The sequence below is a fragment of the Lepus europaeus genome, chromosome 3 (assembly GCF_033115175.1).
Source record: "Lepus europaeus isolate LE1 chromosome 3, mLepTim1.pri, whole genome shotgun sequence".
Lineage (NCBI taxonomy): Eukaryota > Metazoa > Chordata > Mammalia > Lagomorpha > Leporidae > Lepus > Lepus europaeus.
The window spans coordinates 165,695,804-165,721,496 of record NC_084829.1 but is presented as its reverse complement, the minus strand read 5'-3'; the positions used below and the strand labels follow the sequence as shown (position 1 = coordinate 165,721,496).

At 47.3% G+C, this 25,693-nt stretch overlaps 1 protein-coding gene across 2 annotated transcripts in view; it reads left to right on the top strand.

Annotated features, from left to right (window-relative positions):
* PDE10A (phosphodiesterase 10A) overlaps positions 1-7,648 on the top strand; it is a 381,690-nt gene extending 374,042 nt beyond the window's left edge. For both annotated transcript variants that reach the window (XM_062187022.1, XM_062187024.1), the window contains exons 21-22: positions 976-1,064; positions 2,291-7,648. In XM_062187022.1, the coding sequence (XP_062043006.1) occupies positions 976-1,064; positions 2,291-2,399 (198 nt within the window). In that variant the 3' untranslated portion in view covers positions 2,400-7,648. The remainder of the gene's footprint in view (positions 1-975; positions 1,065-2,290) is intronic.
* Positions 7,649-25,693: the final 18,045 nt, after the last annotated feature.

The following is a 25,693-nucleotide window of genomic DNA, read 5'->3' as shown; positions in this document are numbered from 1 at the left end:
CCGTGCAGTGATGAATCTCGTTTTTAGACTCTTATGCCTCTAGCATCTGCTAATGTCACAATAAGAAAGCTGTGCAGGGGCCAGGAAGTTAAAGGTGTGGATGTAGAGACACCACCCTAGCAGGATCATCGTGACCATGGCCTTGGCGGCAGGAGAGGCAGCTCTGATCCTCCTCTCTCCTTTGATGCATCTCATTGAAGTTCAGTTTTGTAAAGCAATTGAACAGCCGAGGTCTGGGGTCTCCTCGTGGAGGGCCACTGTTTTGTTTTGTACATATTAGGAACAGCTAGGCAGTCACTTACAGCTAGACGGACTGTGTCTCTCACCAACAGTCTGTTACATCTGGGCATCATAGGCCCGTCTCTGGTGGCATCATGTATGCACACAGTGACTCAGAATTCCTGATAAAACGTTCTTTCACTGATTTTTAAAGTGCTGTAGACTGTTAAACTGTGAAATCTAATATACTGAGAGAACAGTAACCCAAGAGAACTGTGACATTTGCTGTAGGTCCAAAAGGGAATGAGTGGAGACCAAAGTAGGTAGAGTCGAGTGTCACACAGAAGTCCCCGCCGTTCTTCCTGAGCGTCAGCTCGGAAGAGGCAGGCGTGTGAGGGAGAACAGGTTTGAGTTGACCATGTCCAGAAGAGTGCTAAAATCTGACCAAGACAGCAGCATGACTGGGATAACAGGACCGATCTGTGAGTAGAATCTTACGTAATGCATTGGGTTTGAAATTTCAGTGAGTATGAACTTTCATAGTATGTTCTAGCTTTGCATGTGTTTTATTTCTAGGATATATTTTAATCCATTTTAAAATGTTCTACTGTAGCAATCACCGATCCCAAACAAACTAAGGCATCTAATTTTATAGTTAGACCTCAGACATAGAAAATTCACTTAAGATACCCAGGTGCCTCTGTGACCGCTAACGTTCGCTGTTGTTTCTCACCCCTGGTTTCTGTGTGGAGGCAGCTTGGATTCTACAATGCTGTAGCCATTCCCTGTTACACCACCCTCACCCAAATCCTGCCTCCCACCGAGCCTCTGCTTAAGGCATGCAGGTATGTACCAGACACCATGCTGTCATGTTACCAAAAAAGAGGCAACAGCTTCACTCTTCATCCTGACCGAGGTTGTGTGTGTCTTATCTGCCGTTTACAATGGGTGTCCGAATCCTATGGGCCATGTGTTTGAGTATTGAGTTGTGCTGTTCATGGGCTGTGGGAGGTCCTAGCTGAGTGACTTCCCCAAGGGCAGCTTCTCTCCTGGGTCTGATTCATATCAAAGAGGGATCTTGGGCACTGACTCTCACTTTGTTCTTGCCTTGTCTTCATGACAGCACAGAGAGAGCAGGTGGCATCACGGGCCTGACACTGTCAGGGGGTCAGGTGTCCAGCTGACCAGAGGGTGTCTATCCAGAGACCATTCAGGGTTTGGGGGATCCTTTCCCCTTTCTTGTATCTGTCTGCCTGCATGCATTTTGTCCTAAGGTTTGTGACCATCACATCTCTGCCATGAGGCCTTATCTCCTGGGCCAGGCTGCGTCCCACTGCCCGTGACCCAGAGCTGGCCACCAAGGCAGAGTGGCCATGGCCTTCAGGAACCATGCAGCCTTGACATCCTTACAGCTCTCTGCTCACGTACATGTGAGCAGCATTTACTCTTCAAGTCAATCACGCACCACGAGGGAACAAGAAGAATGTTTGGTTTGGTTTTTGTCACACAGAGACCCCTACTCCATACTCTTTTTAGAAAGACAGGGTGGTTAGGTCTCTTAGGGGAGCTCGTTAGGAAAGGACCTCAGCTTCAGTCACAGTTTGTTGTTTAAATGGAAGAGGGGGAAACTTTAATTAAAAGGAATGTTGCTACCTTCTTCCAAAAAAGAAACTGTTACCTGTCTGGCTTCGATTTCCCCATCCTCTCCTCATCTGGTTGGAAGGCTGACCCCAGGAATACTGGGACTTTACGGAGATCTCCGTCATATTTGTAGGAGTTCCCCTCGGGGAAGGTGTTCTCTAGCAGAGCTGGTGCAGGGACGATATTCCCGTCCTTGGCCGGCACTGCCACAGCAGAAATCCAAGCTCTGTGCTCGTTTTCTCTGCTGTCGAGCGGACTTCATGTGTCTTCCTTAAGGAAGCAAACCAGACCAACCCAGCCAGCCCTGGGCGGGGAGAGCGAGAGCGCCTGCCTGGCCCTCGGCAGGGCTGCTGTGCTGGGTTGTGCCAGGACAGCTTGGCCCAGGGCTGCTGTCTGCAGTCTCACCTGTCACTGTGTCCTCCATCCCTAGGGATAACCTCAGTCAATGGGAGAAGGTGATCCGAGGAGAGGAGACAGCGCTGTGGATCTCGTCGCCGGCCGCGGCCCCCGACCCCTGTCCTGGGAAGACTGAGGACTGATTGTGGCCCAGGGCCTCGTCTGCCTGGAGTTCCATCGCTTCTTTGACTTTCTTTCCTTTTGTTTTTGTTGGGGGGAGGGAGGGGGAACCTACACCTGGTACGTGGGGTGCAAAGCTCTTCAAGATGGTAACATGAGGGACACGCGTCAGGCGGCTGACTTGCTGCCAGCCTCGGCGGAAGGCATGGCAGACAGAACACCCAGTGGCCCCCGGGCTCTGAGGTCTGCTGGCCGCGTGGCTCCAGGGACTCCGCACAGTGGCCTTTGCCAACAGGCCCACGTCAATGAGGCCGTCACGGAAATGGACACAACGATCCCAAAGGGTACTTCTCATGGTTTCTTCCGAGTGGGGGTTAGAATGGTACTGTCATGGCCGCATCCTGTGGCCTTTACGGTGGGGTTTGTTGTTGGCAGCCTGTGATGGAGGTGAGTCGGAGCCTGCAGCCCAGGACAGGCATCCCTGAGGCCACAGAGCAAGCAGGGATGGGAAAAAGCCTTGCTTCAAAGCCCGGGAAATTCAGGCAGGCAGACGGGAGTTGTTTGAGTTTGTACCAAAGGGCTTAGACGCATCAATTTCACCATAAGCAAAGTAGACTTCTACCCTTTTGAGAAGAGAAGCAGGTGTACATCATGGCAACGCTCAGCCCTCCAATGTCAATCCAGAAACTGTCCGAGAACTTTTTTTCATTGTTTTTTTCTTCATTGTAGTCTTCGCAAATTGACTGAACCTTTTGCATAAAGAACAAAATAAAAGCAAGGCATATACTTTTTTTAACCATTAAGTCTTATGGATGTGAAATGTGAATTTTTAATAATGATTCCTTTATATTTTTACTTTGTGTCACTGCAGAAATTTAGATTCATTCAAAAATGAAAGGTTAAATCTAACTATTATTCAATTAAAATACCATATATTTCCCTCAAAATCACTTGAGACCATAAAGTTCAGTCTTCTGTAAGTTCGTTTGGCTCTGCTGTGTGTGTGGCCGCTGCTCCGTCCTCAGAGCAGGAGGGAGTGGCAGTGCAGTTCTGCTGTCCCAGGTTTCTCCCTTCTTCACTCTGCCTCAGAGCAGACACCCACATAGAGCTCTGTGGTCTGGCTGGTGGCTTCCGTGTAACTTGGCGGTTGGCTGATATGACTGTGCATTGTAAATGTTGTGAAAAGGCATAAAACTGATACTGCAGACCCCTTCGTACAAAGATGATTGGGCAGTCACTTCCAGTGCGTGTTAATATGTCACAGGTGTTTGGTACGATGGTGCAGTAACTTCTAACTCTGGTTACTTCCAACCTGAAGAACTTAGAATCTCAAGAAGTGAAAAGACAGTCCTTGACAGCCAGCCCAGAGTGATACTCATGAGCTTGGGTTTACAAAACTACATTGGAGGATTCTGCAACAATTTATTTATGTTGTAGCAGAGTTGGCTGTCCATGAGCATTGTTCTTATTTTAAAGTGAACGCTGTGTGTTTAATTCCATTATGGGCTTCTGAACGTTGCCATTTTCCCTAGATGAAGCTCCATTTGCTATTGAAACTACAGGCTATGAGGTAAAAAGCATTACAAAAGAGAGGTATACCACTGTGGCTGGATACACACACACACACACACACACGTATGTATGTATGTATGTATGTAATGTGTGTAGAGACACATAGATGTATATTTGATACATGTATGTATGTGCATAGACATATACATGCATGTGCATATATGTGATATACACACATGTATGTGAGAGACTGGCAGAGACATACAAAGGCATAGGGAAGCCAATGCCTATGAAAAGTGAGACTCGGCCCTGTTCTTCAAAACCTCTCTGCACTGGGAAACATCTGTTGATTACAAAGTGGGATCTTTGTGTGCCTTGTCATATAGCAGTGTATTTTTTTCTGCACATAAATTTGTGAAACTGGATCCCCATGAATATAAAGTGAATCCCATACATTCATCCAGTCATCTAATTTAACTTAGAGGCTGAATTGCAGGCGAAGAGAATAGCATTTAAGATTTTTGCTTTAATCAAGTGCAGGAATTCTCCTCCTCTGTGCAGAACAGTCAGAGAAGTAGGACTCTCTTGGCCACGCTTGCCTTTTAAAGCTGCTGTTCTGATGAGACAATCAGAAAAAGCTGTCTCAGTTTGATGCGGTCAGACGCGCCAAGTGACGCGACCTCTGCTTTGCACCTGCGTGGACTCATTCGTGAGACTCTGTCACGACAGGAGCACATGCCAGTGAAAACCGTTAACATGGCTTTCCCTGTGTGCTGGGTTTACTAAAAATGGGCCAGGGTATAGTGGTATTTAATTAATAATTTGTGGGGGAAAGTGCAGAATTTTTGGTAGATATAGTTAGAATGCACACTTTAGAGTCCTATTTCTTGTCTTTTTCCCAGATCTTAAAAGGACAGTGTGGTACCAGAAGCCTGGAAGGAAGTTGTTTTGTTTTGTTTCATTTTGTTTTGTTTTGACTACTGGAAGTTTTGATGAGCTTCTCTTTAAGGTGATATAGTTCACATTGAGCCACATCTTCTGTGTCCAGTTTAAATTTTGTAACCCACTGTGACTGTATGTAGAATGTTCACTTTGCAGAAATTTATATGGTACACACTGATGTATAATAGGCAAGGTTTATGGTTCCATGCAGTTATCGCATTATCTTTTCAGAGTTCATGAATATATTTTAAAGTTAGAAATGTTCTTGGAAACATAAATGTATGCCAACAACAATAAGAAGCATTGAATTCAAGCAGTGGAAGAAAATCCTTAAAACAATGCAAGGATCTTATTAATGAGTAGTAGACTCGACAAGTTCATCCTAAAACTTGAAAGGAAATGCAATGGCTGTGGACACTAGTGGTCCAAAGTGTTCCTTTGAGCAGGGCAGGGACTGTGAGCCATTGCATGCGACACCACTGCCGGACAAGAGCCCAGGCTGAAATCAGCCCCAGTCGCCCTCCTCCCGATGCCCCGAGGGGTGCGGATCTGTGCAGGGGTTACAGCGCTGCTCCCCGCGCAGCAACAGAGCAGAAGTAGATTTGCCCAGTGTAGGTCTCCTCTTTTTAGCATGCTTTCTGAAGTTTTCATTGTGTACAGTCCCAGTGAATTTTGCTTTACTGATGTGTTCATATTCACTAGATACGTTTGTACAGGATACCCAGAGATGCATAGATCCTTAGATACCTGCTTTTTCCCCAATAGATTTACTTATGACTATTGTGTTTCTGGTCTTTTAACTCAAAATTAAGGTTTGAGCTTTAATAGGACTAAACCATGCCTTGAGCTGTGCCTTTATTTTTAATATTGCAATTTGAATTCTCTATTCATGTACCCATCATTTTGCTTTTCTTGCTTAACTATAACTGAACACATTTAAGGGGACACACTCTGGTCAGCTTTATCAAGCTGAAAGAATAAGACCCTTGTCTCCTCGTCAGACTTCTGTACTTGATTTTACTTCATTGATGTGTACCCTGATGATAATCAACTATTAATGGACAGCTCAGATTCGGTCTCTTTTGCAAGAACTTCTAAGAACTGTGACACTGGTTATGATATGATTGTGCTGGGTTCAGGTACATAAGCATGTTTTAGATTCTTAAAATCACTTCTTTGTTTATATGGTTCAAACGTGTTTGCTTTAAGGTTTAAAGACAATATTCAGTTAGTCATTTTAGTGGTCCCTTCTATTGAAAGCTCTAGTCTGATTTTAAAATCACTGTAAAATGTAAATTAGCTGAGTAAACTCTGAGGCATTGTTTTACCACGCTTGTCAGCACACGGCTGTTATACTTTTACATGTGCTTAAGTTTTTATCCACATAATTTTTCTGACTCCTTAAACATTTATTAAGCTTAAACTAATGATACCCAATTCAGTACACAGGTTTCTGTTTCCCGTCATTTCTTATGCTGGATATCTTGGTTGTCTGAAGCACTGGATACGTTATATATGACTATGACAATGGCACAAGAAGGAAAAACAGTTCAGTGGTGTCGTGGTTCCCGGTGAAGAAGATACAAGAAAGTGATCTTCACTTACGTTCCTCTTCTCGACCTAACAATGGAAAGCAGTTCCTTCTGAGTTGTACAGAGTCTGCCTGCTATTAACTGTGAGTGCGAGAAAACTGTCGCTGAAGGCACGCAGGCCTGAGCGTGGCTCTGGGGACACCCAGGCAGCAATGAACAGCCGCACCCGGGGTTTGTCTCGTAGAGAAGGAAATCCCTTAATGTGTTTCATTTCTCCACTAATAATTTTGAAGTACTGTATATTTGCAGAAGTTTGGGTGGAAAGTTTTTATTCCTGATGTAAGTTAACTTTTAAAAGTGTATTATCTAATACTCTTGCCCACCTAAAATATCATTAGATCATGGGCCCTGCAACCTCTGTTGTGTTGTGTTTTGTTTTCAGTCAGTTTAACACCCAGTCCTGTTCTGTATCTCAGTAGCTTATATAAACGACGTGCAGGACTCTGATTCTCCATACGGTCTGCTGTGTGGCGTGTATGCTGTGTTCATTTTGCGTGCAGATTACAATTACAATAGATTTCTCCATAGCAGGCATTGCTGCACAGTGCCCCTACCTGTTCGAAATTATGTGCTTGCCCAAAACACTGTGAAACAGTTACCAAATTTGTACAAATGCAACATTTTGATTATTTCTGACAAGACAAGGTGACTTTCTTTCCATGAACTCATGAACAAGAGAGGTCCTATATCCACACCAAGCTGAGGCATCCGAGTTGCGGCCCAAGCACTCCTTACTGACCAACCGTGGCTGCGGATCATACAGGCCGTGTGCTATCAGAAACATCTGCCCTGACGAACTGGTTAGCAGAGTCCGTGGATCTGTGTCCAGAGTTGTAACGGGCTCTCCTTTGGAAGGACAAAGAAGTTCAAGTTCACAATATCCAACTTTATTATAGTTGATGAGTTAGCAAATTTTAAAAGATGATTTTATATAGACATATACAAATCTTTGTAAAATGCGCAAGTGCAATAATTTAAAGAGGTCTTAACTTTGCATTTATAAATTATAAATATTGTACATGTGTGTAATTTTTTCATGTATTCATTTGCAGTCTTTGTATTTAAAAGAAACCTTTGCTGTTATGTTTGTATAATAGAACAGTGACCATTTATTATAACTTAGGTAAGTTGTAAATAAATTCATACTTCAAACAGCCAGTATATATGCATATATGGGTGTTATATTACAAAATTTCTATTTACTTAACATGCTTAGAGCAGTGAGAAGCCCTTTGTTGATATGTAATTATACATATAAAATATATATATGTATGATACATGAAATATATTTAGAAATGTTCATAATTTTAATGGCTATCCTTTGGTGTGAATAATTGAATACAGTTTTTAAAATATCACCTTTCACGTTTATCATTTGCTCTCATTCGTGCGGAAGATAAGAAACATTTTATAAAAGTTCATTTGAAAACCCTCCTGGCCTTGTTTGCCCAGAGGACACCAGGTGAACCATGAGTTCGTGAGACAGCACCGCGTGTCAGGTTCCGACTTCGCTGCACAACGTTAAAGGTCAAAGACTGGGGAAGCAGTGATTTCTAGAAAGATTGCTTCCCACTACAAAGGAGCAGCACCAAGCTCTGGACCCAGGTGGCCCCAGCGGCTCCTAGCCTGCCCGTCTGCTGCAGCCACAACCCGAGTGCATGTGGCCAGGAGCGAGGGCAGGAGACTGCTGCGTGCATGTCTGTTGTGCAGTGTCGGGCTCTTCCTGCTGTGGTGGACGGTGCACCTAACCCATGCACAGGGATGACTGGACTCATGGCTCCATCTTTAGAAGTCTGCTCGAAGAGCTTTTACCTTGACTCTCTCTGCTCACCATCAAGAGGACATGCAAATGATGATACATACTTAAGGCTAAAAGGATTCATTGTGTCTCCAGATCCCTCCTTACACATATTAGAGCTAAACTTGGGGGTTAAAACCCCAAATGTTTACTGGAATAAAGACCTGTTACACTGTTAAGTAAATTGCCCACAGCCTTGTGAGTTAGAAGGGAGATGTAGAGTCTCAGATTCCAGATGTTCACTAATGGAGTGGTCCCTAGATGTGTGGCACTGGACCTGTGAGAGACAGGGGTTTTGCTAAATGCTCATTTCCTGGGCAATGGAAATGCTTACTGTATTAAAAATTAATTCCATGAGCTCATCTATACATCAAATTATTTGGTAATTAGAGCTGTAGATTGGCACCCTATAAAGCTGATTTGAGTTCAAACCATCTTCATAATGTATACATTTGATTCCCTCCCCCAACTTTACTATTTCTCAAGAGTTTGGAGAAGTGTAGTATTTTTTCATCAGATCTGTTTCCTGACCCAAAAGCAGCACTCGTCCAACACATGGACAGCTTACTGTGGGGAAGGGAGGGGTGCAGGGAAGGAGCTGGGGAGTGGAAGGCAGGAGGAGAGTTTCTGCTGCTTGGGATTTGACATCTTCTCTCGAAGCCTCTGGGCACTTTGCCAGTGCTTCCTACGCACTTGTGCCTGTCTGGCCATAGCTACTGAGAGACCAGAAGGCCAGACATTTAATAAGACAGCTATATTGTTTTTCAAATAATACAAAGTAGATACTGGTCTCTTAAGAACGATCTAAGCTTGGTGAGACAGAAACCAAACAGAAGTGAGTTCCTCACGCCCTGCTCTCCTCTTCCCACACCGTTGACGCACCCACATCAAAAACAGAAGAGATGCCTCCCACAAGAGACTGAGACTTCTCCTTGATTGGTGTGACGAGCATGGGAAAGTGACTAGACAAAACCAAGCATTGGATTGAAATAGCAGCTTCCAAATGTTTAACTGGTAATTGTACACATTCATGTGAGATTTAAAGTTGATGTTTGTGTCACTAATTAGATAGAACCCTCAAAATGGCACCCTTGGGACATGAGAGTCATTAACAAGAAGACCCAAACATTTTAACCTGCAGGTCTTTATGTACTTTATGAAAGTAAAACTTACCTGCTAAACCTGCATTGACTAAAAAAGCTGTGAATGAGAAAACCTCATTTCTGTTGTGTTCTGGGTTTTGACTGTGACAGGTCACAAGTGTTAGGGGTGGGACCTGACTGTTAGTACAAACTCCCTCCAGACAATGCAAGATGCCTTCCTTGCCATTTCCGGTAGATGGTCACCCAGCCACACACCATCACGATGCAAGCCAGACCACTCTCAAAAGCTCAAAGTTTACTTGCTCTGAGAACCTTTTCTCCCAGTTGGTGGTAGGCTTCCTCCTGAGTGTGGTCCTCTCCTCTCCTGTGTTCGGAGAAAAGGCTGTGATGTGCACCATGCCCAGAGAGAGGAGGGAGGGAACACACTTGAGCATTACCACCTGCCCGGCACTCTCTCCTACTTGTACCTGGGAATTATTCATACTATCGCCATTGTCTTAGGCTGCTCCTTTTACTCCAACAGAACTCCTGACACTAGGTCATTTAGTTGAAATGTAGAGATTTGTTTTGGCTCATGGTGCTTGAAATCCAAGAACATGGTACTGGTATCTGCTGGGTTTCTGGTAAGGGACTCGTGGCAGGAAGACTGTGTGTGTGTGTGTGTGTAAGGGAAGTACGAATTTTACAGATTTTATAGTGAGAGACAGCTCCCATGGGAAGGAGCATTAATCCCTGAGATGACATCATCAACTCTTAAACACCCCCGAATCTCTCAGTGGTGCCACACTGGAGACCAAGCCTCAGTACAAGGCTCGTGGGTCAACCATAACATCTCCCTTGTAAAGATGAAGAACGTGAAACTCAGAGGTTGAGTAGCCAGGAAGTGAGACAGCAGGGGTAGGCACCCAGGCCTGCCAGGTTCCCAGAGTGCGTGTTTGTTTGCGACTGCACGTTGGAGTACTCTCACGGAGCCACTTGCCCCACCACAGTTTGTAAATGTCCCATCTTGACTAATGCACGCACAGAGGGATGTGTCAAGATCCTGATCCCAAGGCACCTGCTTCTTTCTGATGATCCTTGTTCACCGTCTTTGCCTTGGTGCAGATTCGGGAACTAAAGAAATAGCAATCCATTTTTCACACAGAAAATAAGGTTTTGAAGTTGACAGTAGATGAGATCTTGAGAAAACAAGCTTTTGTGGGTATTCATGGTTAACGATGTGGTTTACATCGGAGCTTTTTTCTTACAAAGGAGGTGGAGAGAGATGGAGGCTTGGATGCTGCGATGGTCATCTCCCCATGGAGATTCCACTTAGCACAGCTATGCCTGCACCAGTTCAGCTTCAGGAGAGTGCCAGAAGCCATGTGGAGCCTGCAGACCGTAATTAGTATAAGAATGAGGTGCTGATGAAAACAAGGAGCGTCCCCGGGTCACCCCTCTGCCATGTCCAGGCACCACACCATGAAAAGGGACACCGTGTCCCCCCGCTTTGGAGAAGGGGGGTAATTACATTATTACATTCAGACCTTATACCTGACACCCATTACTAGGCCTGCCATGATCAAAACCTGACCTCTACACAGGGCTTTATGGCTCCCATCTCCAGACCGAGTCAACAGGTCCCCTTTAGCCAGGCAGCCAAGGAACCACCCCCTCTGTCACCCATTCCCAATCTCTTCAAGGTAGCGGGGCAAGCCTGCAGCCTCTGGAGAGTGGAGTAGAGTGTGAGGCCCAGTCTTGTGAGACTGAATATGTGACAAAGCCAGACCAGTGCCCACAGTGGATCCTCTGGACCAGCCCCAGTATTAAACCCACAGTGCCATGCATGCCTACCACCCTCACACAGCCTGGTGTTTACCTGTGAGATTGCACAGGATTTGGTGATGGTGAGACCTGGTTGTACCTGTTTAAACTGCCTTTATCACCCTTCCCCAACCCTGGGCAGCCAGCAAGGAACCACAAGACGGGGTCTTGGTACTCAGTGCTGGGCTGGTGAGAGCCAGCGCTAGGAAGATTCTCATGGTCACCATCTCCAGGCCAGTGACAATGGAAGGAGCCTCTGACCCAGCTGAGCTGAAGTCCTGTTGTCCAAACTGACTGGGGTTATATGCCACCCAGTGTAAGCTATGACCGGCTAAATGGCCTTGGGCTTCCAGTCCACATCAGCAGCCAACAGACAGTAACAGTGTGGGCTTTGACCCTGCCCTCATGCAGTGCTGGTTGTAATGGACTGTGGGCTCAGAGTGCGATCTAGCATTGTGCACTGTTTGTCCAGGCCTGCCCCAGGAGGAGATGTGCAGGGGAGGGCTACCTCTTCTTAGATACTTCCACAGTTTATCTGAGCAAACCCCAACGACGGATCTGGGAGAGGTCTAGGCTTGCAGCATCCTGTAGTGCTGAGACAGCAACAACACACCAACAGTGGGCTGGTAGCAAGCCCTGACTGAGGGAAGAATCTAGTGCTCAAGCAGCAAAGCAGCCATAGGTTGGGAGAAAATAAGGAGCTGTTCAGCATATCTGGAAGGGCAGCCACAAATGAAGCCAGATTACGATAAATGGAACCAGTAACCAACCCTGCGGTGCACGATGACATCATAGGCCAGTAGCATTGGGAACTTTCAGGGAAACACGACCTCATCCAACAAACACATGGTGCCAGAATCCAGCCACTTGGGTCTGATGTTGTCAAATGCTAGGATGAAGAACTCAAGACAGCTGTTCTGAGGACCTCAGTCAAACAATTCAGTGCTCCAACAGACTTGACAGGTGGAAATAACTTTTAAAAGTCAAGTCCTTCAAATGAAAAGTACATTAGTGGAATTTAAAATGCAAGGCACCAGTAGAAAAATCAAACAGAAAAAATAGTCAGTGAACTTGAAAGAAGTCAGGTGACAATATACAGTCTAGGAGAAAAAAGCAAAAAAAAAAAAAAAAAAGTGAAAGCTTATGAGAATTTTGCGACAGCACTGTAAGTGCAAATATCCAAGTTGTTAAGTTCAGAGGACTTGAGAAGTCAAAGGCGTGGAAAGTATATTCAGAGAGGCACTAGCAGAGAGTCTCCACCAAGGGGAGAAAGATGCAACTGTCCAGGTACAAGAAGGCCAGAGGTCACCCTCAGACTTAACACATTCAAGCCTGTCTCACGACATAACCATGTTATCCAGTGTCAAAGATAGAGGTTTCTCAAAGCTGTGAGAGAAAAGAAACAACACTTACAAGTGTCCGGATTTTCTGACTACAGACACATCAACACTCACAGGCCTAACGACAGAGCAGGGTAGACTTTCAGAGCACTGGAGGACGAAAGTTCCCACCCAGATCACGTCGGCAGCAAAGCTATCCTTCAGTTACGAAGGAAAGAGCAAGACTTTCCCAGACAGCTGAGAGAATCTGTCAGTGCTGGGCTCATCTCACAGGAAATGCTAATAGTAATCAACTGAAAGACAGAAATGCTAATGGGTAAGAAGAAAAGATCAGTAAAAAATCACTAGTGAGATGAATTGTAGAAAAAAGCAGGCGTGACCTAATGTAAACTACAGCATCCACATTTTTACTAGGGTGACTACAACACAATCAAAATGACTACGTTAATATGTTAAGACCCAGGTCATACAAAAGATGTATAGTCAAAAGTTCAAAATTAAACTATAGAATTCCTTACTAAGATTTTTATCACTTATTTGTTTCTTTTCACATCTTACAATTAATGTCAAGCTGCTAACATTTCAAAATAGTTTGTAATAACCAAAAGATTTTTTTATTTATTTGAAAGTCAGAGTTACACAGAGAGAAAAGAAGAGGCAGAGAGAAAGAGAGAAGTCTTCCATCCGACGGTTCACTCCCCATTGGCTGCAATGGCTGGAGCTGCGCTGATCTGAAGCCAGGAGCCAGGAGCTTCTTCCGGGTCTCCCACCCAGGTGCAGAGGCCCAAGAACTTGGGCCATCTTGTACTGCTTTCCCAGGCCATAGCAGAAAGCTGGATTGGAAGTGGAGCAGCCGGGCCTCGAACTGGTGCCCATATGGGATACCGGTGCCTTAGGCCAGGGCATTAACCTGCTGCACCACAGTGCTGGCCCCCCAAAAGATTTTTTGTAAACATCACACTAAACATGAAGCAAAAAAAAATCTGTAATAGACTTACCGAAAATCATCAGCAAGGAATCAAAACAGACCACTAGAGCAGATCATTTTATCACAAATGAAGATCTTAAGAGAAGAGAAAGGAATGAAAATACAACAACGCTAGAAAGCAATGATCCAACTGGCAGTAGTAAGACCTTATCGTAATTACCTTGCATTAAATGGACCAAATTCTCCAATTGAAAGAGGTAGAGTGACTGAATCCAACTATGCGCTGCTTACAAGACACTGTGCTCCTAAGGACACACACAGGACTGAGAGTGGGGACTGGAAGTGGAACCTAAAGGAAAGAAGAAACAGCCGTACTGCTAGCAGATAAAGTAGATTTTAAAGTAAAAGCAACAAAAAGAGAACAGAAAGGTCACAATATAATGATAAAAGCGTCAATGCAACACGAAGAGATGATTGTAAATACGTATGCACTCAGTATAGGAGCTCCCAAACACAGAAAGCAAATATTAATAATCTTATAGGAAGACTCCAATACAGTAATAGTAGGTGACTCTCAGGAATGAACAGATCATTCTGCCAGAAAATCAATAAATAGCAGAGAAAAATTATATCCAAGGTCATTTTGGCCCAATAAACATATGCCAAGCACTCCATCCAACAGCTGCAGAATACACATCCAACAGCACATGGCGCTCTCTTCAGAATCGTGCACATGGTAGTGTTCAAAACAAGTCTCAGCAACATTTCTAAAATTAAAATTTTGTGTATCTTTTCTGACCATAATGAACTAAAACTAGAAATCAATAATAAGAACTGTGGCACTTAATATGCAAATTAAACAACGTATTCCTGAATAACCAATGGATTAAGGTAGACATTTAGGAGCAAATTCAAAAATTTCTTAAATTAAAATGGAAAAACAAGCATACTCAAATCTATGGAATACAGCAAAAGCAGCACCAATGGGGAAATTATAGCAACAAATGCTTATATAACAAAACCAGAAATATCATAAGCAATTTATCATATTACCTCAAGAAACTAGAAAAATCATAGTGAAAATTAATAAGAAAAACAATGTAATTCCTAGAAAATAATTAACAGAGACATAGAAAAATACAAAAAAAAAATACAAAAAACAAATACAAAAACAAAAAACTGAAATAAAGAGCTGGATCTTTTTTTCTAAGATAAACAAATGAACAAATCCTTAGTAAAACTCTTAGCCAAAAGCAAACTTTCAAATACATAAACTCACAGCATGAAAAAGGAGACATTCCAGCTGACAGCATGGAAAAGCAAAGTATCATTAGAGATTACTATAAATATTTATTTGGCAACCAACTTGATAACCTAGAAGAAATGGACAAATTCCTGGACACATCTTACCAAGACTGAATCACGAAGGAATAGAATACCCAAACAGACTGATCACTGGTGAGGTGGAATCAGTAAAAGTCTCCCACCAAAGAAAATGCCAAGACCAGGTGGATTTACTGCTGAGTTCTACCAAACATTTAAAGAGAATTAATACCAGTCCTTCTTAAATTATTTCAAGAAATAGAAAAGAGGGAATTCTTTAAAACTTGCTCTACAATGCCAACATTACCTTGAAATGAAAAACCAGACAAGAACATGACAAAAAAAGAAAGTTACTTAGATGTAGAAATACTCAAAACAAAATATTAGCAAATTGAATCTAACATCACATTTAAAATATTATTCACCATGATCAAGTGAAATCATCCCAGACATGCAAGTGTGGTGCAACATGTGCAAGTCAATAAACTGTGAGACACCACGCCAACAGAAAGAAGAATGGACTCACGGTCATCTCACCAGATTCAGGAGAAGTGCTAGCATTCAAGCATCCCTTCACGAGAAAAGCTGAACAAGTCAGGTAGAGAAGGAACATACCTCAACACACAACACCCACTTACAGCAAGCGAACGGCACACTGACAGGAAAAGCTGAGGGCTTTCTCTTTAATATATTAAGTGAGATAAGGATGCCCACTCTCACTACTGTTACACAACACAGGACTGGAAGCACCCACCAGAACAATTCGAGAACAAAATAAAGGATATGCACATCAAAAAGGAGGAAGTAAAATTCTCACAGTTTGCAGATAACATGATCATATAGGTTTAATAAAAGCCTCCACCAAAAGCCATTGGAATAACCAAATTCTGCAAAGTTGCAGGATATAAAGTCAACAGCAGAAGTCAGCTGCATTTTTATACAACAGTGAGAACTGACTGGAAGAAGAAGTCAAGACTGTGGTACCATCTCCAGCTGCTACCAAAGAAAATACCTAGGAATAAATTTAACCGAAGAGGTGAGGAGTCTCTACAAGGAAAGCTATAAGTGATTGATGAAAGAGAAAATAGGAAGCCATTATGGTTGATAGAATGGAAGGATCAATGTTATTAAAATGGCCAAATATCTGAATGAGTGATTTACAGATTCATTACAATTCCTATCAAAATACCAGCAACATTTTTCACAGAATTAGGAAAACCACTACTACAATCTGTATGGAACCCAACAGACCCTGAATAGCCAAAGCATCTTGAACAACAAAAAAAAAGAGCAAAGCAGGAAGCGTTACACTACCAGATCTGAAAACATATTACAAAGCCACCATGCTTTCTTAAAGTATGGTATTGGCATAAAAAGTCACATAAACCAAGGGCCAGCACTGTGGCACAGCAGGTTAAAGTCACGGCCTGCAGCGCCAGCATCTCATACGGATGCCGGTTTGAGTCCCAGCTGCTCCACTTCCGATCCAGCTCTCTGCTGTGGCCTGGGAAAGCAGTACAAGATGGCCCAAGTCCTTGGGCCCCTGTACCCATGTGGGAGACCTGGAAGAAGCTCCTGGCTCCTGGCTTCAGATCAGCTCAGCTCTGGCCATTGCAGTCATTCGGGGAGTCAACCAGTGGATGGAAGACTTTCTCTCTCTGGCTCTCTGGCTCTACCTCGCTCTGTAACTGTCTTTCAAATAAATTAAAAAAAAAAAAGTCACATGAACCAAAAAAGCAGATGAGAACCTAGAAGTAAACCCATTGATCTGCAACCACTGAACTATGGAAAAGGTGTTAAATATGGGCATTAGAAAAAGGACAGTCTTTTCAATAAATGGTGCTAGGAAAACTGGATATCCACATGAATAATAATGAAAGTAGAGCTCCTGTGTCTCACGGTGTAAATTCTCTGAGGCCAAGTTTCTGGGAATCGAGGGTGCCAGTGGCTAAGTCTCAGTCTGAGGGCAGAAAAAGCATCATGTGTGAGCTCCAGAAGCCAGGCTGGCAGTCTGGTGCAGCAGGCGAAGCTGCCTCCCAGTGCTGACCTCCTGTATCAGGGACAGGGTCCATCCTGGCTGCTCCGCTTCCAGTCCAGCATTCCCGCTCGTGTTCCTGGGAAAGCAGCAAAGGATGACCCATGTACTTGGGCTCTTGTCACCCATGTGGGAGACCTGGAGGGCGTTTCATACTTATGGCTTTAGCCCAACCCAGTGCTGGCCAGTACCTTTGGGGGAGTGAACCAGTAGATGAAAGATTCTCTCTCTCTCTCTCTCTCTCTCTCTCTCTCTCTCTCTCTCTTTCTGTGTGTGTGTGTCCCCCTCTATGTTGCTCTCAGAGAATAAACTCCCTCTTCCTCCCCTTTTTGTTCTGTTCAGGCCTCCAACAGGCAGGATGAGACCTACACACCTGCTTCCTGCCTGTTCTTGGCTGTGTCCCGCCTCCACCCCTGCCCCATTCATTTCCTGAAATGCAGTCCCCAGTGTGGGAGTGCTGAAGGTGGGGCCCTAGGGGGCACTTGGGTCATGAGCATGGAGCCTTCCTCAGGAAGGGCATCTGGCCCTGTGTGGAAATCCGAGGACAAGCCAGCGGGCCCCAGCAGAACCAGACTTGGGTTCATGCTGACTTGGCTTCCAGCCTCAAGAACTGTGTAGACCACACCTCTGTTGTTGATGAACCATTCAGCTTAGAGTACTCTGTTTAGCAGCCTGAGCTAAGACACTGCCCATTCAAGCATCAGTCCCACCCAGAATCCTTCACAGGCACGCCCAGAGTAATGCTTACTCGAGTACCAGGACACCCTGTGTCCCAGTCAAGTTGACCCACAGAATTCACCACCACAAGTAGGGTGCCACTTCCTCTGCCAGGGCACGCACTGAAGTTTGTAAAACACTAGTTCTTTACGCACATGTGGTCTTCAACTATGTGTGCTCTCTTTTATTTTCACTTGGTTCTTCTGCAACCATCCAGTGTGCACTGCAAAATTCCAGCTGCTGCATCTCCTGTGTGATCCTGCAGCTCTGCTTGGGGCCCGTTGCCCTGCCTTTTGGCTCTCTGACATTTCTGATGCTGTGGCGAATTCTGAGTCTGAGCCTGGCTCTGTTCCACACGTGGGCCATCGGCCATGAATACAGCAATTAAAGAGCTCAGCCTTCCAGGAGGTCCCACGCCAGTCATCCCGAGGAGCAGGATGACGACCAAGCAAGCCTCTGTGTCACGGAGGTGCCAGACAGTGGCAGCCACAGTGAAGAAAAACAGAACAGGGTGAGGGGCAGGCGGTGGCGGCCAGCAATGGGCACTTCTAATGAGATGGGCCTCAACAGGGCCTCGTGGGAGGCCATAGGTTCTGGATAAGACACAAAAACCACTTGCAACAGGAGGGAAAAAAATCCATGAATCAGGATTACTAAAACTAAGAACCTCTGCTTCAGAGGACAACGCCAACAAAGTAAAGACTGGAAGAGAAAGTCGGCAAAAATCATGAGTGGGGCCAGCACTGTTCCACTTCCAATCCAGATGCCTGCTAATGGCCTGGGAAAGCAGCAGAAGATGGTCCAAGTGCTTGGGCCCCTGTACCCACGTGGGAGACCCAGAAGAAGGTCCTGGCTTCTGGCTTTGGATCAGCCCAGCTCTGGCCATTGTGGCCATCTGGGAAGTGAACCAGTGGATGGAAGACCTCTCTGTTTTTCTCTCTGTAACTCTGCTTCTCAAATAAATAAACAAATAAATCTAAAAAAATCATGAAAGTGCTAAGGGACAGTGGTGATGCAGCTGTTGCACCAAATGCTGCCCCAGGTGTGCAAACCACAGAAATAACTCCATGACTCAACTAATGACTCCATGAGGATGAAGATGGAGGATTTGAATAGACATTTCTCCAAAGGTGCCTGAGTGACCAGCGAGCTCTGGGAAGCATTCAAGGTCATTAGTTATCAGGGACTTGCCAATCCAAGCCACCATGATGGACCACACACACCCACTAGGATGGGTAAAATAAGAAGGGTAGACAATAAGAAGTGTCGATGAGGATGTGGGGAAATTGCAGCTCTCATACATGTTCACGGGAGTGTAAATTGGTACAGCCACCTTGGAAAACAGTTTGGCACCTCCTTAAAAGAGAAACGTAGGGTTTGATACAACCCAGCTATTCCATTCTTAGGTATAGGAATACAGCCAAGATAAGTGAAAACATATGTCTACACATAAACATGTCCACACGTGCCCATGCAGTGTTACTCAAATGTGGAGATGTTCCAAACGCCCAGCAGCTGACGAATGGACACTAGCAGTCCATCTGTGCCATGGGAGCTTACTCATGAAAGGAATGAGACACTGACACGAGCCACCGCTTGGACGAACTGTAAAAACATCATGGTAAGAGCAGGGAGCCAGTCACAAAGACCACACACTGCACGACTCCACTCGTGCAAGCCATCAGAAGGGGTGCCTCACAGAGATGGCCCCCGCCCGAGGCCTGGAAGATATAACGGGCAGTGATGGCAAAGGTGTAGCCACTTCCAAAACAGTGGATTTTATGGCATGTTAAATACATCCCAATGAAACTGAATGACTGCAATTGATTATATTATTCTGAATAAATAAAAAATCCCACAAATCCATAACTATATTAAAAATAGAAAGATCAATTCCTTAGGCAACGTTGGAGGTGAGTACTACACTAATCCTTACTGAGACAGTGGCAATGAAAGGAATAGAATAAAATACTTTTCACGGGGAGTGTGGACGATGCGGGAGGGCTGTTTCGCAGATGGTGTCAGTGTGAAGGCGATGGGAGTCACTCGTGTGGAAGAATCGCCAACCTTGACCTCCCGAACCTGAGGAACTCGGGCAGGAGGCACCCAAACAGGCTCGTGGGAACTGGAGAATTTCACAGCTTCCTGAGTGCTCTTGCTAATTGCAAAGGGGACTGCTTGCTGTGACAACTGCAGGGTGTGGTGCCACCACGCCTTGTGAGCCAATCTGATCTTACTCACTGTGGGAAGTGGGACCAAACTGCCGGACCTCAACATACTCAGTTGAGCCTCACCAGACTTCCACTCTACTGGTGGATAACACCCGTTCACCCCTACCGCAGGAGGTGACAATCAGATGAGTCCAAACATGAACTGTGTGTAAGACAACCAGCCAGGTCTTCTCAAATTGTTAGTGTCGTCGACAAAACGGGAGCGTGTGATTGCCTTAGACAAAACAGACTGGCTGACCGGACTGACAACTGGTGCACTGAGCACTCCATGTGGGTGAGTTGTGTGTGAATTATGCATCGATAAATTATATATCAGTAAAGCTGTAAAGGAAGAAGCAAAAACTGTGCAGATGAAGTCTTGCTTGGAAAGACAGTTGGATGCTTTGTAGCCTTGGGAAATGAATCCTCCAGGTGTTAGCAGATTTTGTTGTTAGTTGATTTTCTTGGGTACATGCTCTGTGTTCACAGAGAAAAATGTATCTTAGGAGATGCACACTGAATGTGAAAGTATTTTTGGAATAAAAACTCATGACCTCTACTCCCAACTGTCAAAACTTTCAGCAAAAAAGGTCAACGGGAGAGGTCAAACAGATAAGTCAAATGCTGATTCTGGTATCCAGATGGTGGCTACACGGTCATTTCATGCAAGGCATGTGCAGTAGGTTTGTGGTTCAGATTACGACACAGGTGTATGAAAATTCAAATGCATTTAATATTAAAGCTCAAAGTGGATCAATAACTTCTGTCCAGAAGGACTTTTCATCTACTTTGTCTCCAGGGAACTCTTCCAGCTCTTGGGAGGCTGCCCAGGGTCTGGGCAGAAAGTGTAGGGGGTGTGGCCTCTCTGCCTCGCTGTAGGTGGGCTGCTGGTGCTGAGTGACCCCAGGGCAGGGCCAGTGCACATCACTGCGGAAGAAGCAGCCCAGGGACCCCCTAGCCCTGAGCTGGGTGCTTGGGTGCCTGGGAGCCGGTGCTGCTGGACGAGGCCCTTGGCACCCTCTGCTCTTCATTGCGGGACACCTTGTTCCTGTACTGCTCCTTCCCCTTTCCCAGCCTCCTGTCCCCTCACCCCCACCCCCAACTGAGCACACAGCCTTCAGTGAAATTATCTTTCCAAACAAAAACCAAGAACAAGAAGGGAGAATGAAAAAATAAAAACCTGGCTTTACATTCTCCTGTGCTCCCCACAAAAACAACAGCAAATGCCGGTGCCGTTTCATGGAAGGAAAAAAGATGCTAAAGAGAACAAAAGGAGCCGAGCGTATCTCAGAGAACGCGGCAGCATCCGTGCTGGGCCTTGGCGAAGAGAAAGAATTGATGACGCTGCCCCCAGTCCGTCTGGTGCTGAGGGTGAACTTCCAGCAAGTTCTGGGCATACCCGCAGCGTGGGAGACGGAGGAAATGCAGGCACGTGCTGTGTGGAGAGGAAAGCAAATAGGCACAGGCAGATCACACACAGGGTCGCCTGGAGTCAATCCAATTCACATCATGTTGGCTGCCTGTCCCCAGCCGCGGGCTCTGCACCTTGCCGGCCAGGTAGGCTGCAGCCTTTGATTCCAGTCTGCAGAAAACTCCACCAGTACCCAGCTGATTCATGTCTCCTGCCCAGTGCCTCACATTTCTAGCAGAGGAGGACTGGGGGGGAGAAGAGGAAGAGAGAGCTCCCATCGGCCGGTTCCCTCCCCCGGTGACCAGCATAGTCCAGAAGGCTGGCACTAGAAGAAGCAGGGAACTCCCAGGTCTCCCAGGAAGGTAGCAGGGACCTAAGTACCTGAGCTTTCGCTGCTGTCTCCCAGGTCTGCACTACAAGAAACTGGAATCGAGCCAGAGCCTAGAACCGAACCTAGAAACTCCCAGGTAGGCAGCGGGCACCTTAAAGGCCAGGCTAACCTCCTGCCCCAGTGTTTTCCTGTATTGATTTATCTGCCACACTGCCAGGGAAACATCCACTGGGAAGCCAGGAAGCTGATGGCGGCCACACCTGCCATGGCGAGCAATCCCCGGCTGCCACACTGTGAAGAAAGCTCCAAGCCTCATTTGTGAAGCTCGTGAAAGCCAGAAAGAGCAAAAACTGCCCTCCACAGTTAAAGTCACTCCTGGGGCCGGCGCCGTGGCGCACTAGGTTAATTCTCCGCCTGTGGCACCGGCATCCCATATGGGCGCCGGGTTCTAGTCCTGGTTGTTCCTCTTCCAGTCCAGCTCTCTGCTGTGGCCTGGGAGGGCAGTGGAGGATGGCCCAAGTGCTTGGGCCCCTGACCCACATGGGAGACCAGGAAGAAGCACCTGGCTCCCGGCTTCTAAATCGGCACAGTGCATGAACCAACAGAAGGAAGACCTTTCTCTCTGTCTCTCTCTCACTGTCTAACTCTGCCTGGCAAATGAAAAAAAAAAAAAAAGTCACTCCTTCCTTTCACATTCAGATGCCCAGCTCCCCATTAGACATGCTTTTAATGAGCCAATGTGTGTTCCCCGCGCCAGCGCCAGCAACAGCAATCGAGGCTCAGAAACAGCAAACACTCATAACCCCAAGTATTTGTCAAGGCAGTTGGTGGAGAGGTATGTCTCGCTTTCCCACAGATTACCGACTTTCTGTAGCCAAGTGACGGCCGGCTCCCGTGCTGGCACTGCGATCTCACGGGTACCGCCCATGTCTTGTTCTGTGAATCCCACTGCCACGGGAGATCCCAGGACATCACTCCTGGAAAAGCCAGGCTGGGAAGGTACCTGTGCCTCAGGGCACTGCCCTGACTCCTCCCAGGGCACAGCCTCGTGGCTGGCTCCTCCTGCTTCCAGGAATCACGTGACCATCAGGAGGACCCTGACCAGGGCCACTTTCTGCTTTGGCTTGGTTCTCCGGGAGGAGTGGATTTCTTTCCCCCTCTTCTGCCCAGGGTGTCCTCTGGAGCAGGTGACAGGACCCAGTAGGGGTGTCCCAGCCCTGGAATCCCGCACCCCATTTTGCTTTGCAGCATTTCTTGCTGGCCGACCCCATTCCGTATGCAGGCTCTAAGCTTTCCAATCATAAATGAATCCAACAACTGAAACCCACCAACCTTCCACAAAACCCAGCATCCAGTTAGACAGTTCTCCCTTCCCCTGGCTCCCGTGAGCCTGCCGTGTCCCGGCAGAGCTAAGCCTGGGCGAGGTCTCTGCACCGCAGCCTCCCGCGTGGCCCCTGTGCCTTCCAGTTGTCACTCCTCATGCCAAGAATCCTCTTCCCTGGGCTCTACAAACCCTGCTCTGGGAGATGTGGTTGGCAATCAAGAATCCGAAAGAGCTCCACACCCTAACAGGCGACCTGGCACAGGGGAGCTAAGGCCTCCGGTGGGGGATGGTCGCCAATCAGCACTACCCCAGGCCCTGGGAAATCACAAAGGCCCTGATGCAGGAAGGGAGAAGAGGGGAGTGCGTGATGTGAGGACCAGTGCGCCCTGGCCTTGCACAGGGAGGGCCCAGGCCAGGCCCAGGGTGAAGCTGCCTCCAGGAGCTGCAGAGGAGCCCGCGGGAGGGGCCGGCCCTGCTCACACCTCGGTTTTGCCCTGTGAGATCCATTCCAGACTTCTGACCTGCAGGATCGGTTGCCAATACATTTGTCTTTTTTCAAGCCTCTGACTCTGTAGCAGTGGCCACTTGGGAAAGGCCTTCTCTGGCCACGCTTCCTGACAGAAGAATGACCACTGCAGCTCCGTGCTTGTTCCTGGAGGTCTTGACAGTGAAATTGTGCATCCCCCTCTCTGTGGCCAGGGAACCGTCGGAGATCACAAAGGGCGGTGGCCTTCTGACCCCTGCACTGTTTGGTGGTGGACAGGTGGGGAACTGGCCATTCTCATTTCTCCTGGGCTGGTGGAAATTGGGGAAATCCCTCTGCAGGACAGGGGGTGAGGTCCAGCAGCTCTGGCAATTACTCCTCTACCCAGTGAGTCTGGACCAGGAACTCACCTCCATACACATCCATGGATTCAGGTGGAAAATGACCCAACCACAAGCCGTGGGGCCAAGGAATGGAAGCAGTACAGCTGCCTGCAACGGTCCGCCGTGAAAGAAAAAGCAACGCAGCCAATGGAACAGCACACAGCTATTCCAAAGCCAGGGCCTCATTGAAAACTTGACATACAGCAAGTGCATGACATTCCAGTTCTTGTGCAGGGCTCTTCATGCTTATCATAAAAAACGAAAACTAGGAATGGTCTGCTTCCCATCCAGCGTCCCAGTGTGCATCCTGGGCAGGGGGTCCAGAGGGAGCTTGGGGCTTCTGGCATCAGCCTGGCCCAGCCCTGGCTGATGTGGGCATTTGGGGAGTGAAACAGCAGATGAAAGATCTGTCTCTCCTGTCTCTATGCCCCCTCTCCCTCTCTGCCCCCCCACCCCACCCCCACCCCGCTTTCTCCACACCTGCGACCCCGCCAGGCTGCTGTTGATTTTTGCTCTGTCTGAACTTTGGGAAGCGTGGCCCTGCACTCCCCCAGGGCACAGGAAGCCCTGCCGAGTGTGTGAAGTGTCCCCTGGGCACAGTCCTCCCGGCTGAGCAAGCCGGCACTGGACACATACCTTTCTGGACAGCTTGCCTGGCCTGCACCTGCTGGTCCTGACCAGCACCCAGGCTCTCATTCCCAGGTACGGAGCTCCCACTCGGCCGTCACAGACGGGGCTCCTCCAGCCTCCCAGCGGGGTGTCCTGTGCCCCTTCTCCACTGCTACCCACCTCACACCGTGCGTGACCTCTGTAGCGCCCCCTGCTCACGGCACATCTTCAGTTGAAGTCATAGGTTGTGTGATTCTGCATACATAGTGGGGCCACAGGAGCAGCTAGTGTTCCTCGTTCCGTTGGGGGAGGGATGGGATGTAAGGACCCTGGCTGACTCTGGGCACAGGGAAGTCTCAGGTGGGGCCTCAAGGGTTTCACAGTGTCTCCAGGCGCCCTCTAGGGGGCACAGACAGAATGGCACCTGGGTGGGGAGCAGCTCTTGTGGACTCCTGCACAGATGTCCGGCATGGATTAAGGCCCAGCGTGTGTCTGGCAGGAAAGTCCACTGCATGGACACTGTGGCCGTCGAAGGCTTCCTGCCCAGGCACATTCGGTGGGATATTTAGCAAGAGGAGAGCAGCGGGTGAGTTTTGAGCCCTGTAACCAATTTGATCACTGACTTCAGGGTGCAGGGAAGGGGAGGACAAACTGATGTCAGTATCTGTGTGCTGAAAGCAAGCTATTTGCTGTCTGAGCTAAACCGAGACTCTGCAATTCCCTGTGCAACGAGTGCGCTCCATCCTGAGGGAGGGCAGCAGGCTGGTCCTGGGCCTCACGGCTGTCTCTGCAGGCGCTAAGGAGCGCCCGGTCCCCGGTGCCCATCTGCGGGAGGGGGTGGAGAAACGCGCTGGTCACCTGTCAGCAGGATCCACACAGCGGCCATTTCATCCACTAGCAGGCACGTCTGGGCTCTCTTCTTCATCTGCGGTGAGCTCCGGGACAACGCGGCCGAAGCCCATGGCAGGAGGTGCGGCCCTCTGCGGCCCGGGCATGTCCCTGCCAGCATCTCTGGTCATCAGTACTACGGCCATCACAGAGTGGTCAGTCGATGCCTTTGGTCACCTGTTCACAGGTTCAACTCAAATGCACCTGAAATTACAGAGCTGGGAGCAGGACAGCTTCACGGCTCCCATCGTTAAAGCACCTGGCTGGCATTCCTGAAAACACAACAAGCCAACAGCATTCTACACCCCCAATCCTGCTGAGCCCCACCCGCTGCCACCCCCACAGCCCGGCCCAGGCATCCTGGCCTTGCTCATCTGAGAACCAGGCGTCTCCAGTCTCCACAGGACCTCTGAGAGCGAGCAGAGTCGGCTCCGGCCCTTTCTGGCTGCAGGAGTTTAACTAGAATCTCACTTTTCAAAGAGGAGGGGGGATTTTGCTTTTCCCCTCCTGGATACCTGGGAGAGGCAAAAAATGTGCACTTGGGTTCTGCTCCCTGCTGACGGATCCTGGGCGAGTCTGCACCT